We start from the raw sequence: 16,508 nt of genomic DNA, 5'->3' as shown, positions 1-16,508 counted from the left end.
GGAATGGGGAGGGGAATGTAGGCGTGGTGTTCAGAAAGGCGTCCTATAGGAGGCGGGCTGGAGTTGGGCTCTGAAAGTCAGACTAATGGGCTTTATTGGGATTAGGTATACTAACGAGGCTTCGGGGAGGTAATGCTAGTATCAAGTCTATCTTATAACTCCTATTTTTTTGTAATGCCACTGTAGCAGAGACATGTGTTTATCAGACCTTGACAATAACTACCCAAAAATCGATATTAAAAGAGAGAGAAATCAGAAGTCATTGGTTAAGGATCAAAAGTTTGAGGTCACGTTGGCTCAGCACAATAGGTCAGACAAGAGCTCTTGTGATGCATGCAGAGAGAAGAAGCTACAGGTTAATACTGCGTTCGGGGAAAAAAGTGTAATTGGTCTCTCATCTCTATTTACCAAAGACTTACTGGAGAAACAAAAGTCTTGGTCTCTGGGTGGAAAAATCCAGACTGAACCGGAAAACAAAGTTACACTATGCAAGATTCACTCAAAATCACCAAAGTGCAATGGAGTGGAGCTTCAGATAGAAGAGAAGCAGCTGTCGGACGCGTCCAACTCACTGCCTGATGAGAAGCAGTGGCAGGACATCAACGTCTACCTGGGCCTCTCCAACTGCCCTGTCTCAAAGCAGCCCGACAAGCTGGATGGGGACTGCCACGACCCCACAGAAACATCGGAAATCTCATACTGCACCCAGAATGACGTCTGCATTGGGGACCTGTCTGAGTTCAAGTGCTGCCACCCAAGTAACATCATCATCGAAGCCCCAGGACATATGTCCGATATCGAGTGGATGAATATTTTCAAGCCTTCCAAAGTGCAAAGGATTGTTCGCCACAAAACCTTGTGCACTTGTTCAAGAAGTGTCGACGCACTGAAACACAATTCCTCAGCCAGGTCAGTGATGCTCACGTCTGTAATCAGGTGCAGGCAGGGCAGCAGGGCAGAAGGGCTGCACTAGATAGTCATGCTTACGGCTAGCAAGAAAGCACTGCCAACTACAGTCCCACTCAAGACAAACCTTTTGCTCTTTATTTTGGGGCCTAGACACTGGGGTCTTTGTTCAAGGAGACATTATAAACTCTAGTGGAGAGTTCCCATGGAGGGCAGCTTCTAAGGCGGAGGTTTTGTTAGAAGCAAAACCAGTTATGAGTTGGGCAAAGATGTTTTATTAGAAAACAAACAAGTAGGTCACTGTGCATGGAATGCTGTTCTAGAGCATTCTCCTCCTCCCCCGCCCCCCAGGATGCTCTCCAGTTGACAGGCTGACCCTCTGAGGCCCAGACTGCAGTACAGGCCCCAAGTCATAGTGCTCTAGGGTCACCCACATGTTACATACAGAGCTCCTCTGTGTCTGCTCATACCTGTTTTCAACTTTTTATTGCCCAGTCTTTCTTAGTTTCTAAATATGATGTGAAAGACAGAACATTGATGTTTAACAAGCTGATCAAAGTACCTGGCTTCTTTTTTCCTAGACAATTAGTATATGCTAAATTATTCAAGCTTGTCTTATTGTTAGAGTTGGTGAGTCTTGTGGCTGAGTGGCACTGTAATAATGCCTGCTATTTTTAAGTAAAGCATAGCTCTTCAGAGCACAGAGAGGAAGTTTCTATATTGAGAGCTTTATTTTAGTCACTGCATTGACTTTCACAGGACTTTATGATTAAAATTTCTAGTACTTACATTATGTAGGGTATTCTTTGATCCCTTTAAAAAGCTTGGGTCATTAAGAACCATCTAGATATTCTGCTAAGTGTACAATTTAAAATTCGCTTGCCATACTAAATGTCATTAAGTCATTTGATTTTTAAAAAATCTTTGGAAAGCTGAAAGTATCAGGAAATAGCTTTCTGTACCTACATCTTCAAGATCGTGTGTGTGTGTGTGTGTGTGTGTGTGTGTGTGCACACGCACATGTGCGTGCATGTGCAAGCACATGCTAGGAATTAAAACATAGGCTTTGTTCGTGCTGGGCAGGGGCTCAATCATTGAGCTACATCCTTAAGTGTCTATATATATATACATATATATATATGTATGTATGTATGTATATATATAGTATAAGTATGTATGTATATCTGTGAGCACACTGAGGCTGTCTTCAGACACACCAGAAGAGGGCATCAGATTCCATTACAGATAATTGTGAGCCACCATGTAGGTGCTGGGGATTGAACTCAAGACTTCTGGAAGAGCAGTCGGTGCTCTGTTCATCTTCAATAGCCATCTCTCCAGCCCCCAAATATTCTTTATTTATAAGGGGAAAGCCTACATTGGGTAGTTTGGGAGGACTGTGTGTGGTGTACAAATAAATTCAAGCTTATGTTCTGGATTTTTCTTCAAGGCTTCAGGGACCTCACTCACTTCTGTTATTTAAATGTCAACTTGTTCTGCCAGCTGAGCCTCAAGCACAAGTTCATGATAAGTAGAAAAGATTGTGCTGTTTTCCTGTTTATCTCAAGTTGCACGAAACTGTGAGCCCACTTTATTATCTAAGGAAATGTTCAGATTTGGCCTCGCCCACTTAACAAGCAAGGTCTGTGGTGAGGGGAGCCACAGGTGCCTGCTGTCCTGTGTGGTTCCTGAGATTCTCTACCTGTGGGGAAGTAGTCAGCAGCTCAGTGTTGCTCCACTGTCACCAAGGCAGGGACACTTGCCAGTTTCACAAGCTGAAGCCTAGCTTTTCACAACTAAACCTTACACTGTTACTCGTACCTGCGCTGCCTTCTGTGGGATCCTGTCCCTAGAACCTTCTTTAATTTTTCACTAGAACTTAGTTTCTTTTATTTCATGGTTTGAACCCAGGGCTGAGGATGCTAATAAAGCTCCTTACTAGTGAGCTTGCACCCCTAGTACTTAAAAAACAAATTAACTGCATTTGTGTGTGTGTGTGTGTGTGTGTGTGTGTGTGTGTGTGTGTGTGTGCACATGCTCACACATATACATGTGCAGTTGCCTGTAAGGACAGAAGAGGGTGTCAGATCTCTGGAAGCCAGAGTTGAACAACTATGTGGGTGCTAGGAGTGAACTTGGGTCCTCTGTAAGAAAAGCACACACTCTTAATCAGTGAGCTGTGTATCTAGGCCCACCTCTGTACTTTTTTGTAGAAGGAAATTCCTTACTTTTATAGTTAACCTGAACTACTGATTTTAATTCTTACTTGCAAAAATATGCATTAATGTATGATACTCTATCTAGATCTACACTATCCCAACCTTGACTTCTCATTTCAAAAACATATGTAAGCTAGTGGTAGTGATGTGTGCTTGTTTGCCAGCACTCCAGAGGCTGTGGTGGAGAGGGCGAGTGAGTTCTAGTCCAGCATGGGAGCTATAGCAAGTTTGAGGCCTGGCTACGCAGCAAGACCTTGTCACTTCTTTGTCCTGTTAACATACCTGTAAGTGTATGAGTGGCGCGTGTGTGATGCTGTTCCTCTGTGGTCTTATTCCGCAGTGAGCTCATTGGCATCCAGCCTCCCCAGTGTTTGGGTTCCTCAAAGTCTGCTGAAAGAGAAGATGAGTCAGAGACCCCTCCTGACAAGAGAACCGAATCCAATGAAAAGGTTTGTGTTTCTCATGAGAGTTCCCAACTTATTCAAGCAAAGTCTCTCCTCACCGTGCTTTCGTTCTTGTAGCATCATTGCTAGACCTTCACAAAGCTGAGGGCCTCCTCCTTGCATACCGGAGAGGGTTCCGCAGTAGTGCTTGCTGCCCTTGGACAGGACCCAGCTTTGGTGGCTCACAACCATCTCCAGTTTCAAGATGGGCATCAGGCACACGTGCACATTCATGCAGGCAAGATACTCATACACATAAAATACACCTAAATTGGTTTTTTTGTCTTTTTTTTTTTTGGTTCTTTTTTTCGGAGCTGGGGTCCGAACCCAGGGCCTTGCGCTTCCTAGGTAAGCGCTCTACCACTGAGCTAAATCCCCAGCCCTTTTTTGTCTTTTTTAAAAAAATTTTTTAAACAAGATCTCTGTACATAGCTCTGGTTGTCCTGGAAATTACTCTGTAGACCAGGCTGGCCTCAAACTCACAGAGATCCCCCTGCCTCTGCATCCTGAGTGTTAGAATTAAAGACGTATACCACCACATCTGGCACTAAATTTGTTTTAAATCATAGACCTTTAAAACACACACACACACACACACACACACACACACACACACACACACACACACACACACACGTAAGCACACACACACGCTCCACATGCTCCACATGTTCCCCCCCATGTACTTTGGTCTTATTCTTTCTACATTGTCTTCTTGTCCCTTTTTAGGTTATTTTCTCCTTCTTCCTTCCTTCCTTTCTTTCTTCCTTCCTTCTTTCCTCCCTCCCTCACCCCCTCCCTCCCTCCCTCCCTCCCTCCCTCCCTCCCTCCCTTCCTTCCTTCCTTCCTTCCTTCCTTCCTTCCTTCCTTCCTTCCTTCCTTCTCTCTCTCTCTCTTCTTTTCCTGAGACGGGTTGTCTGAGTAGCCCTGGCTGTCCTGGGACTCATTCTGTAGACTGACTTTACCCTCAGATCCACCTGCCTCTGCCTCCCTCCCAAGTGCTGGGATAAAGGTTGTGTGCACCACCACTGGCTGGCTTACTTTTCTTCTCTTAAATGTTTATTATTATTGTCTGCATGCATGTGATGTACATGTGTGTGTCACAGCATTCATGGGGAGTCTGAGGCTAGCTTTCTGGTATTGGTTTTATCTCTCCACTGTGGGTCCCTGAGATTGAACTAGGGCATCTTGCTAGCCCTTGAGATTCTTTTTTTTTTTTTTTTTTTTTGGTTCTTTTTTTCGGAGCTGGGGACTGAACCCAGGGCCTTGTGCTTCCTAGGTAAGCGCTCTACCACTGAGCTAAATCCCCAGCCCCGCCCTTGAGATTCTTAAACAATAGTTTTTCTTTCAAAAACTGTTGTATTGATTTTTTTTCAACTTGAAACCAACAGCAATACAAAAAGAATTGTCAACAACTCCCACTCAGTTGCTTGTTGTCAGCCATGCCTTCCTTCACACACACCCTGGTAACAGCAGTCTCCAGTCAAAGGCCATGGACTGGTGACCTGAAAGACATGGTGCAGCAAGAGCTAGGTGCAGACTGAAATCTCCATTCTGTTGACAGTGATGGGCAAGATGAGGCCTGGTGGTAGATCACAGGATGTAGCTTTCCTTCCACTCTCCTGCCCTGTTCAGGTGTGCATGTGTGTGTGTGTGTGTGTGTGTGTGTGTGTGTGTGTGTGTGTGTGTGTTTTTAGGGTTTTTTGTTTATTTTGAGACAAGGTCTCATGGAGCCCAGGATGGCCAACCATGTAGCTAAGGACAGCCAGCCTTGAATTTCTTCACTGCCCAAATGCTAGGGTTATAGGTGTGCACACTCCCAGGTCTTCAGCATCATCCTCTTCCTCCTTTTCTAATGGAGTCTCCCTCTTCAGTGCTTGAATTGCAGATATGAGCCACCACACCTACATTTTTCTCCTTTTTCTAAAGATTAAAGGGGAAAAAAAGGCTTACCCTTAATCTCTGTACTGGGAAGGCAGAGACAGAGCAGGCAGATCTCTGAGTGTGAGTCCAGCTTGGTCTACACAGTAAAAAGAAAGAAGAGAAGAAAAGAGAAGAGAAGATGTCTGGCCGTCCGGTTCTAAATAACAGTGAAAACAGTAAACTTTGATCAAACGGTTCTTCAAAACTTTATTTCCTTTATTTCTCCCTGCACATACCTAGTAGAAAGGAAAGGAAAAGAAAGGAAAACAGGACAGAGCTGTAGTCCACACCTGTAATCCTGACTCTGGAGCCAGAGGCCGGGTGATTGTGAGTTCTGGGCCAGCCTGGGCTACAGAGTGAAACTTAAGAAAGAAACCAAAACCGAGTTGGTGAGACACCACCTTCTTTTACACTTATTTATTTGATTGTAGGGTGTTTTGGTTTGGGGTAAAGGCAATCACAGCAAGCCTGACAAACCGGATCCAATCACCTGAATCCACTGAGTACACATAGAAAACTGACCTCATGCCATGGAGAGCTCTCTCCACACACAGTAAACAAGTGTTCTGTTTTTAGAGGCCATCTCGACTGCTCAGAGAGAGGGTAAAGGTGCTTGCCACTATGCCTGACAACCTGAGTTTGGTTCCTACAACTTACATGTTGGAAAGAGTACAGACTCTTAACATTTTCTGCTTAAGAATTGACTCTTTTGCCAGTTGTGGTGGCACACACTGGTAGGATTTGCTGAAGGAGGCAGAGGCAGGAGGATCATGAGTTTGCGGCTGGCCTGGACTAAACATTTTGAAAAAAAGAATTGACTCTTTTAACTTGTTCTCTGATCTTCACTCTCAAAAATAAAATAAAATAGCCAGATTAAACTAAATTGCATCTCCACATATTCTTTCAAAAGCCCACGTAACCTTCAGTGTCAAGGTTCTGTTTTAGTTACTTTGACCTACTAATCATGACTTGACTTTTTTTTTTAAGACAAGGCATCACTACATAGTCCTGGCTGGCCTAGAACTCATTAGGTAGACTAGGCTAGCCTTGAACTCAGAGATCTGCCTGCTTCCTGCCTACTGAGTTCTGGAATTAAAGGTGTGTGCCACCATACCACCTGACTTGACATTCGTATTTAGGAAAGCCATCAATGTCTAAGAATCTTAAAATTAGTCACATTGATTTCTGTTAATGTTGCATTATTTCATTGAGTAAGTTGTAAGAAATGAAAGGAATTGGGTACATTTTATAATACTGGTGTCTCCATCGACAGAGTTATAACGTCTGTGTCTGTAACTTGTGATTGTGCAGAAACACTTAGAAATGTCCCTCACAGTTGTGAACTGCGTTGATTTTCAGGATGACTTTTCTCCTACAAGTAAACTACAGCGCCTGCTGGCCGAGTCCCGGCAGATGGTCACGGACCTGGAGCTGAGCACACTGCTGCCCATCAGCTGTGACAATTTCAACAGAAGTGTGCGTTCTCTTTTCTTTCTCTGAAAAAATGTGTGTGGGTATAGGTGTATGTGCAGGAAGGTGTGTGTGTGTGTGTGTGTGTGTGTGTGTGTGTGTGTGTGTGTGTGTGTGTATGTGTGTCTGGTACACTCAGGAGCTGTCTGCCTTATTGTTTGAGACAAGGTCTCTCCCCGGAACCTAGAGCTGGATGATTAGCACTGGGGTTAGGAGAGCAGGCGCCACACCTGGAGAGCAAGCTCAGGTCCTCGTGCTTGTGTGGCAGCACTTGCTGACTGTGCTGTGTCCCCAGACCGCATTCCCTTTTCTTGTGCCCTGCAGCCATAGGGTCTGAATCTGGGAGGTGGCTGCTCTGATAGAATGAAGGTCGCAAGAAGAGAGGCGCAGTGCTCAGAACAAAAGGGCATGCTGTGGGTCTAGAGAGACCAAACCAAAACGGTCACTGGGTCCAAACTGCTTCTGTCTCATTTGTGGGATACCTGAGGGCAGACTCTTGGTTCGATGTTTTCTGCTACTGTAAATGGCACTCAGGGCCTCAGGGAGCAAGTGCCTTACCCTCCTCTCACATTCTTGGAGATGTTTTAAAACACACAGAGTTTTAAACGTCTTTATTTTTTGTTTTGTTTGTTTGTTTTGAGACAGGGTCTCCCTTTATAACCCTGGCTGTCCTGAACTATGTAGACCAGGCTGGCCTTAAACTTGCAAAGATCTTTGTGTCTCCTAAGTGCAGGGTTTAAAAGTGTGCACTAGGGGTTGGGGATTTGGCTCAGTGGTAGAGCGCTTGCCTAACAAGCGCAAGGTCCTGGGTTCGGTCCCCAGCTCCGGAAAAAAGAAAAAAAAAAAAAAAGTGTGCACTAACGTGTTGGGCTCCACAATTTCAATCTAAAGTGTATGTAAGACTTTAAGAACACTGAGAAGTAAGGGGCTGGAGAGATGGCTCAGAGGTTAAGAGCACTGTCTGCTCTTCCACAGGTCCTGAGTTCAATTCCCAGCAACCATACGGTGGCTCACAACCACCTATAATCAGGTCTGGTGCCCTCTTCTGGCCTGTAGTTGCATACATGCAGGCAGAAAGCTGTACGATGTATATATAATAAATAAATAAATGTTTTTTTTTTTAAAAAACGCTGAGAAGTAGAAAAATAGAAAAAGTACAGTTGTTCATCTCTGACAACCACCAAACACTTGCCATTTTAAATTTTTTTTTTTTTGGTTCTTTTTTTCGGAGCTGGGGACCGAACCCAGGGCCTTGCGTTTCCTAGGTAAGCGCTCTACCACTGAGCTAAATCCCCAGCCCCGCCATTTTAAATTTTATCTTCCTCCTCTATATACTTTAAATTTTACATTTGTTTACTTTTGTGTGTGTGTTTGAGACAGGGTTTTACTGTAACCCAGGCTAGCCTGGAATTAATATGGAGATCAGGCTGTCCTGTGTTCCTAACTCATGGAGATCTGCCTGCCTCTGCCTCCTTAATGCTGAGATTAAAGGCATTGCCTCTGTCTCTGTCTCTGTCTGTCTCTGTGTGTGTCTGTTTGGGGGTGTTGTCTACTACTGAGTTCTGAGGATCAAGCGCAGAACATCAGGCTTAGCAGGAAGTGCCTTTGCCGAGCCATCTCACTGGCTCTCCATAGCTTTCCAAAAGCATTTGAGAGCAAATTTAAGAAAATACAGCCTTTCACTCGTAGACGCTTCAAGATGCATCATCTCTTTCAGGTGTGTGATTTCTGTAGCGGGGTGGGGGCAGGTCTTCCTATGTAACCAGACTAGAGCCATCCTCCTGCCTCTACCTTCTGAGTGCAAAGATTATGTGCAGGTGGCACAAACTCATCAGGTGAGGACATTAAAACAAACAAGCGTAAGAGCATCGCCACACTCAAGATCAACTGTGACTTAGTGTCCTCCAATGACTGACCTATGATAGCTCTCTCCCATCAGTTGTCAGTCTTTTATCTTTGTTCAGATCGATATATGACCAAGGTCCACCATTTGCATTCCCTCCCTTACTGACTCTCACCACAGTTCATTGTTTTCCCTTCTCCCCTTCTCCCCTTCCTTCCCTCCTCCCCTCCTTCCTCCTTCTCTCCTCTTCTCTCCTCCCTTTCTCTCCTCTCTCTCTCTTCTCTCCCTCTCGCTCCCTCCTCTCTCTCTCTCCCTCTCTCTTCCTTCCTTTTTGATGTTTATTTGTTAGACATGGCCTCTCTATAACCCTGGCTGTCCTGAAGCTCTCTATGTAGCTCACCCTGGCCTTAAACTCATGGATCCACGTGTCTCTGCCTCCCAGGTACTGGAACCAAAGGTATGTGCTACTCCCAACCCATTTCATTTCTTTTTTCACAGCTGGGGACCGAACCCAGGGCCTTGTGCTCGCTAGGCAAGCGCTCTACCACTGAGCTAAATCCCTAACCCCTGTTTCATTCTTCAACGTTTTTCGTTGCTTGAAGGTGGGATGACGCTGTATGTGGGTGTGACCGGCTCTCCCCTCGTTGCATTATGTGGCACTTTCCTCTTTTCTCTAGAATTCCTTCTCACTGATGCTTAGATCTAGGAATTTGACTAGATCCACCCACTAAACTGTCTGTCTGTCTTCCTAGGCTGAAAACTGCCATTCTTTCAGAGTTTCACACATTGGCTTTGGCTATTTTTCTGACCATAGTAAGGTTTCAACAGTAGTTGTACAAGTTGCTATGGAGATTCTGTTGCTTCCTGTGTAAACAATGTGCAGAACACCAGACCTGACTTATGGTCCCTCATTGTGAAGTAAGAGCTCATGGCTTATGCTTCCCATTTCAGACTTAAGATACAATCTTTGAACATGCAGTCTGCGTAATAAAATCAGTTAGACTGATTTTGTATCTCTAACCAAAACCCCAAATAATAATAAATAATAATAATTAATAATTCTACAAGAACACTGTCCAATACAAAAAATTGTATTGACTATGTGTATGTGAATGTGCACATGTGTGGAGGCCAGAGGACAATTGCAAGCGGTAGGTTTCTCCTTCCGCCCTGTGAGTTCCGGATTGGACTCAGGTCCTCAGGCTTGGCAGCTTCTTCACTCCTAAGCCATCTCGCTGAGCCCTGGTGTGCTATCCTATTAATGTTGCTGGGGCATAGCTCAATAGTGTATTGCCTTTTGGACATAATGCAAGGCCCTGGGTTCCATCTCTGTGGGTAAGAAGTCCCCCTCCTGCCAAGGCCTCCAATACAAAAACACCAAATCCTAATGACATACAATTTACATACGAAAAAACAAAAAATGTCATCAAGAGTTATTTTAGTGTGGTTCTGGGGAGATGGCCCAGTGCAAAGAGAGCTTCTTGTATAAGCATGAGGGCCTGAGTTCAAATCCCCAGCACCCACATAAAAGGCCAAGTACGGGTGTGTGCTCTGAACTCCAGGACTGTGGGGGTCAGAGACTGGAGGTCTTGTTGGCTGCCAGCCTAGCTCTAGATTCAGCGAGGGACTCAGTCTCAAAGGAATATATATGGCGGGGCTGGGGATTTAGCTCAGTGGTAGAGCGCTTACCTAGGAAGCGCAAGGCCCTGGGTTCGGTCCCCAGCTCCGAAAAAAAGAACCAAAAAAAAAAAAAAAAAAAGGAATATATATGGCAGAGTGAGAGCAGACACACAAGTCCTTCTCTGTCCTTTACTCACATGTGTGGGCTTTTATAACCACACATAAGTACACACACACACACACACACACACGCGCGCGCGCGCGCGAGAGAGAGAGAGGTCTTCCCTGCCATTTTGATGAAAAAGTGAAACTCACGCTGCTTCAGTAAGTGTTGCCGTGCATGTGAACCATGCAGTGTTCACTGAGAAGAGGGCGCCTCCATCAGAGGAGATTCCCTGAGTGAGCGCCCTTGGCTTTGAGTGCCTCTGTCTTCATCCCACGAGCTATACTTCCAGCCTGTGTGTACTCTTCACCTTTCCCTTGATATGCTGGGACTTGTTCGTGGTGTTGGGTCATTGGTGCTGTGTTCTTCATAGTTGCCAATTGATATCCCATTGTATGGCTATGTGTGCCTGTGGGAGTGCAAAGTGTAGACATGCTGGTGGGGGTCAGAGGACCACGTTCGGAGGTGGTCCTCAGGTACCACACACCAGTTTTTGAGACAAGGTCTCCTACTGGAACTCACCAAGTAGACCAGTGTAGCTGGTTAGTGATGTACTTTTCTCTGCCTCCCCAGCTCTGAGATTACAAACCCATTCTAAAACACTTGTTTTTTTGTCGTCGTTGTTGTTTTGTAGACAGGGTTTCTCTGTGTAGACCAGGCTAGCCTGGAACTCAGAACTCTCTGCCTGCCTTTCCCTCCTGAGTGCTGAGATTAAAGGTGTGTGCAACCATTGCCTGGCTTACACTTGGTTTTTTTTTAAAGCATTATTTTCCGTGTTTTGCTAGCCTGTGTTAGCACCGTGACTGTACAGTGCTGCAAGAGGCCAGAAGAGGGCGTTGGGTTTATGTGAGACCCTATCTGCTGTCACAGAACCCACAGCTCCCTCAGTTCGGCCTCTGTGGTGTGAGCTGCATGTCTATATCTGCATCAGAGTTTCCATCATGGTTCACAGTGGCTGGTCACCTGTGACAGAGGCTCCTCAGTAATGACCTTGAATGGATCTGAGAGGAAACTGCAGGGAAAGGGACAAAGCTGTGACCTCATATCCATACCGAAAAGATGCTGAAGCTATGTGAGGCTGGCAAAAACTTGGGTTGAAAGAATTTTTGAGTTGGAAAGACCCAGAAGAAATCTATAATCCCAACCCTTCACTTTATAGATGAGGGAAGGGGATTAAATCCTTTGATCAGTGTTAATTGGAAAACAAACATACAACACTGGCTCCAGACAGAATACATTTGCAGAAGGATTCTGGAGACGTTGGGAACAGAATTTAAACAGCAGAAGTGCACTTGGCAACAAGCTTCATACAGCCTCCCCATGCCTTCCCCATGCCTCTCCATGCCTTCCCCATGCCTTCCCCATGCCTCCCCATGCTTTCCCCATGCCTTCCCCATGCCTTCCCCATGCCTTCCCCATGCTTCCCCATGCTTTCCCCATGCCTTCCCCATGCCTCCCCATGCCTCCCCATGCCTCCCCATGCCTTCCCCATGTCTTGACCATGCCTTCCCCATGTCTTCCCCATGCCTCCCCATGCCTTTGAACTTGTTAAAGCTAAAAACAGGAAAAGCAAACGATTGTATAAAAACATTCTTGTTTTTGCAACAAGGAAGCAGGGTAAAGTTTTGAGTATCTTGTCTGCCTTTTTGAGGCAGCACCATTGGGAGCTAAAGGGTAGTAATTCAGAGCCTTTCTGTGAAAGAGATACTTGCCTGCCACACTGCGGAGCTCCAGAGAGTCGTCATCCTACAGAAAACAGCAAGACTTCTGACCCTTTGACAAGCAGTGTCGTTTTGTGATTCTCCCAGACATTCTGCTTGGGCAGGAGATTGAATAATTCCAGGTTTTCCTTGGAACTTTTAGTTTGCATTGGACGGAAACCGTAACTGCTCCTAGCAGGGTGTGAAGGAAAGGGACAGACCACACTCCTTCCTCCTGATATCATAGGGGCTGTGACACTGTTCTGTTGAGTATCCGTGGTGAGTGGGTGTGCGTGTGCAGCAGCTCACGTGTAGGAGACAGCTCTCTTCCCACCATGTGGGGCTCGTGTATCCAACTCAGACCATCAGACTTGGCAGCGGGAACTTTTAACTGCTAAAGGCATCTCACTGGCCCCAGTTTATTTGTTTGTTTGTTTGTTCAAACTAAAATATTATTTAGTCTTTTGAACCAGTGTAAATATCAACTCTTCAATTACAACATCAGCAGAACTCCAGTAATTTAAAACTTGACCAGAAAATAAAAGAATAAATCTCAGTAGTTAGCCACACCCAGAGCAGCCCCTCACTGCAAATGAGAATGGGGGCAACTCAAGCCTGAATGGAGCTTGGCACTGTGACTAATACACAGGACTAGACGTTTTATGTATCAATTTCAGATTCGTGCCTGTAATCCCAAAACATGGGAGGCCAAGGAGAGAGGATCATGAGTTCATTACCAGCTTGGGCTACCCAGAACTCAGTGATCCACCTCTCTCTGCCTCTCCAGCCCTGAGATTACGAGCCCATCCACACTTGTATTTTTAAAAATATATATTTGTTATTTTATGTGCATGAGTGTTTTGTATGCATATACTCTACACCATATTTGTGTAGTCTTGTCTACATAGCGAGTCCAGGCCAGCGAAGCCTATATATCAAGACACTAATCAAAACAAACATGCAAGCAAACTATAAGATAAACGAAGCTGGAAGTGATGGCACACACCTCTAATCCAGTGCTCTGAGTGCAGAGGCAGGAGGATCTCTGAATCAGAGACCAGCCTTGCCTGCATCGTGAGGTCCAGGACAGCAAGAGCTACATAGAGGGATCCTATCTCAAAAAGACAATACGTAAAGAAAGAAGGGGAAGGAGAGGAAAAGAGAGGGGTGGGGGGGTGGATGGATGGATGGATGGATAGATAGATAGATTGATTGATTGATTGATTGATTGATAGAGCATGCCATTAAGCTGGCTGTGTGAGTCTGTGTGTAGAGACTCTTGCTGCCTAAACTGACATTCTGAGTTGGGTCCCATGCCACATACATACACACAGATAAGTAAATGTAATTTTAAAAAAATCTTTTAAAATGGCAACAAAATGATGGCCTGGTAAAATGGCTCCACCAGTAAAGACTCTTACCAGCAAGAGTGACAACCTAAGTTCTATCTCTATCCTGGATCCCAGTAGTGGCAAAAAAGAACCAACTCCTAAGAGTTGTCCTCTAACCGACAAACACGTGCCATGACGTGTGCTTACACACACACACACACACACACACACACACACTACCATACAAATAAGGAAGAATGACAACAAAGACTTTGTACCAGGCACAGTGGTGAGTACCAGATACATGGAGACCGAGGAAGGAGAATCTGAATTTAGGGTAGCCCAGCTTCAAACAGAACACAGTGAAATACAAGAACATAGTATTTCAGGGTTTTTAGTGTGTGTGTGTGTGTGTGTGTGTGTGTGTGTGTGTGTGTGCGCGCGCGCGTGCGCGCTATACAATCTGTGCAGTGGTTCAGGGAGTTGGTGCTCCTTCTCTGTAAGTTCCAGGTATCAAATTCAGGTTGCTAGGCTTGCTCAGCAAGTGCTTCTATTCTAAACCATCTCTCCAGTCCCCCAACGTCTTAGAAAGGTATTTGTGTCTAGTTGTCTAAAGTATTTTTTAATTTCTCTAACCTGGATACTAATTTTGGAGTTGTTTTTTTCTAGAAATTAGAAGTCTCAGAAGAGCCAAATGAAAACACCACCCTTGTGAGTCATTGAAAAAGACAAAGTCAACTTGGACATTCACTGTGGCCATGTGTAGGTCATCTTTGCTTGTCTCACCCTCTATCACAATTGATATTAATAAGTAACTAGGAACATTGATAATGTAGAGTCAAGGCCACACATCTGTCCGACCAGTAGTTCTCTCTTTAACCTGATTTGCTGTTACTATAATTAACCTGAGTAGCTTGCCAATTGCTTGTAAGAGAAATACAAACTGAAAAAAAGTTTGTTCTCCATACTGATAATTTTAAATCTAACGAAGTTGGTGTATCCATGCAGTTTTGAAAATTGGCATCTTAGCTGGGCAGTGGTGACATAGTTCTTTAATCCCAGGACTCAAGTGGCAGAGACAGGAGGATCTCTGTGGGTTCCAGGACAGCCAGGGCTACACAGAGAGACCCTGCCCACCCCTCAGTCCCCCCAAATTTTATTTGGGCCATCTGGTAGAGTCTGTAATTCCTATGGAGAGACTGATGCAGGAGAATCACAAGTTTCATCAACCTGGTAAAATTCTGCCTCAAAAAATCCTAGCACTTGGGAAGTTGAGAGACTGAGGCAAAAAGATGAGTTGAAGTTAAGTCTGGGCTACATTAATGAGACCTGACCCAGAAAATATTTTTCAAAAGGCATTGCTTCTGCCTAGAAAGACTCTTGTGTGACTTGGAGTTTTATGAGTCTGTGCCTCAGGAAGCACTTTCTTGTCTGGTTGGATTCTGTCCTTCCTTCCTCCCTTCCTTCCAAGCGGGTTTAGTGAACTCCGAGGCCAGGTGTCTCCTGTTAAGCACCAGAGCCTTTCCAGGGGGAGGCAAGACTCGGAGCTGCCCAGCCTGCCTCCTGCACCCCTCCTGCCCCTGCTCTCACTGCCAGGAAGTTTTCATGTTTACAAAACATCCTTAGACCTTAGTGATGAAAACCCACTCTGTAGTCAGCTCTCAGACCAGGGCTGATTCCTTTCCATTTTGTTGACTGTCTTTGTTTTCTCCCGAAAGCAGGATTCTCTTTGGAAGGCAGAAAGTGGATACCATCCATCGTCACCTGAAGATAAAGAGGACTGTGATCCCACATAGATAGGCAGCCTTTAATGCAAAGGCAAGGAGACACTCAAAGTTTATTTCTTAAAGCATCTGCATTTTTTTTGATGAACTTTTTTTTTGTTGTTGTTTAAAAAATAATTTTCATGCCTAAAAGATTAGGTCTTACTCTACACACGTGTTTGGAAATATGCTAAAAGGAAAAGACAAAAAACAAACTGTCACGATGCAGAAACCTTTTAACAACATCCTGGGAGTATCTGACACCATGTGTAAGACGCCGTGTTCGTTCTCTGCCTGTGCGCATGTCCACATCATAGCCGTATTTCCCAAGAGTCCGCTTCCTGTGTGTGACGCAGTCTTTCTTCTCTTCTGGTCTCAGTGTTGGACTTTGTTGTAGTGATGGACATGAGATAAGATGGTGTAAAGTTTGTAACGGGACACTATTACCTTGGGTGCTAGCAGTTACGGCCCGCCTGTCCTCAGGCGACAGCTGTATCTTGTCTGGCTCTGTAGTAGACAGTTCACTTACACAGGACAGCACTTGCTGCAAGATCAAGTTTTATATGGATTTTAAAGAAAATATTGAAGACTAAGAATTCTATTTTACTTGTAATTTAATTTTTTAAAAGAAGATTATACTATTTGCCTCTGTCCTTTCTACCAGAATTGACTAGTTTCATTCAATAAAAATATTTTTAATAATAAATATTTTATTTGGTTTCCTTTTACTATACAGAACCAAAGCAAGGAAGGTATGTATGTATATATGTATGCATGTATGTATGTATGTATGTATGTATGTATGTATGTAATCTTTTTGGCTTTTCCAGACAGGGTGTCTCTGTGTAGCCCTGGCTGTCCTGGAACTAGCCCTGTAGACCAGGCTGGCCAGACTCACAGAACTCTGCTTGCTTCTGCCTCCTGAGTGCAGGGATCAAAGATACGCACCGCCGCCGGCAGGCTAACAAGGAAGTTTAAATGCATCCAGGCAAGTGAGTGTCTCAGGAAAGAGCCTTGCAGTCCCTAAGCACTGCAGACCAAGGCTCCATTGTGCTGGGTCAATGCTGCTTTGTTAGAGGCCTCAGGGTTTCCTCCCAGATGACTTTCATGAGCAGGGACGCCTGTTG

The 16,508-nt window shown here is 44.9% G+C and overlaps 1 protein-coding gene across 33 annotated transcripts in view; it reads left to right on the top strand.

Moving 5' to 3' along the window:
• The window catches only part of Ccdc62 (coiled-coil domain containing 62), a 36,701-nt gene extending 20,614 nt beyond the window's left edge, over window positions 1-16,087 (top strand). For 14 of the 33 annotated variants that reach the window (XM_087579364.1, XM_087579358.1, XM_087579360.1 and 11 more), the window contains 5 exons: window positions 187-909; window positions 3,466-3,574; window positions 6,851-6,967; window positions 14,288-14,380; window positions 15,340-16,087. In XM_087579364.1, coding sequence (XP_087435490.1) covers window positions 187-909; window positions 3,466-3,574; window positions 6,851-6,967; window positions 14,288-14,341 — 1,003 coding nt within the window. In that variant the 3' untranslated portion in view covers window positions 14,342-14,380; window positions 15,340-16,087. 33 annotated transcript variants of the gene reach the window in all.
• The last annotated feature ends 421 nt before the right edge of the window (window positions 16,088-16,508 follow it).

This window comes from Rattus norvegicus, chromosome 12 (assembly GCF_021556685.1).
Source record: "Rattus norvegicus strain SHRSP/BbbUtx chromosome 12, alternate assembly SHRSP_T2T, whole genome shotgun sequence".
Lineage (NCBI taxonomy): Eukaryota > Metazoa > Chordata > Mammalia > Rodentia > Muridae > Rattus > Rattus norvegicus.
This window is presented reverse-complemented; position numbering and strand designations above follow the sequence as displayed.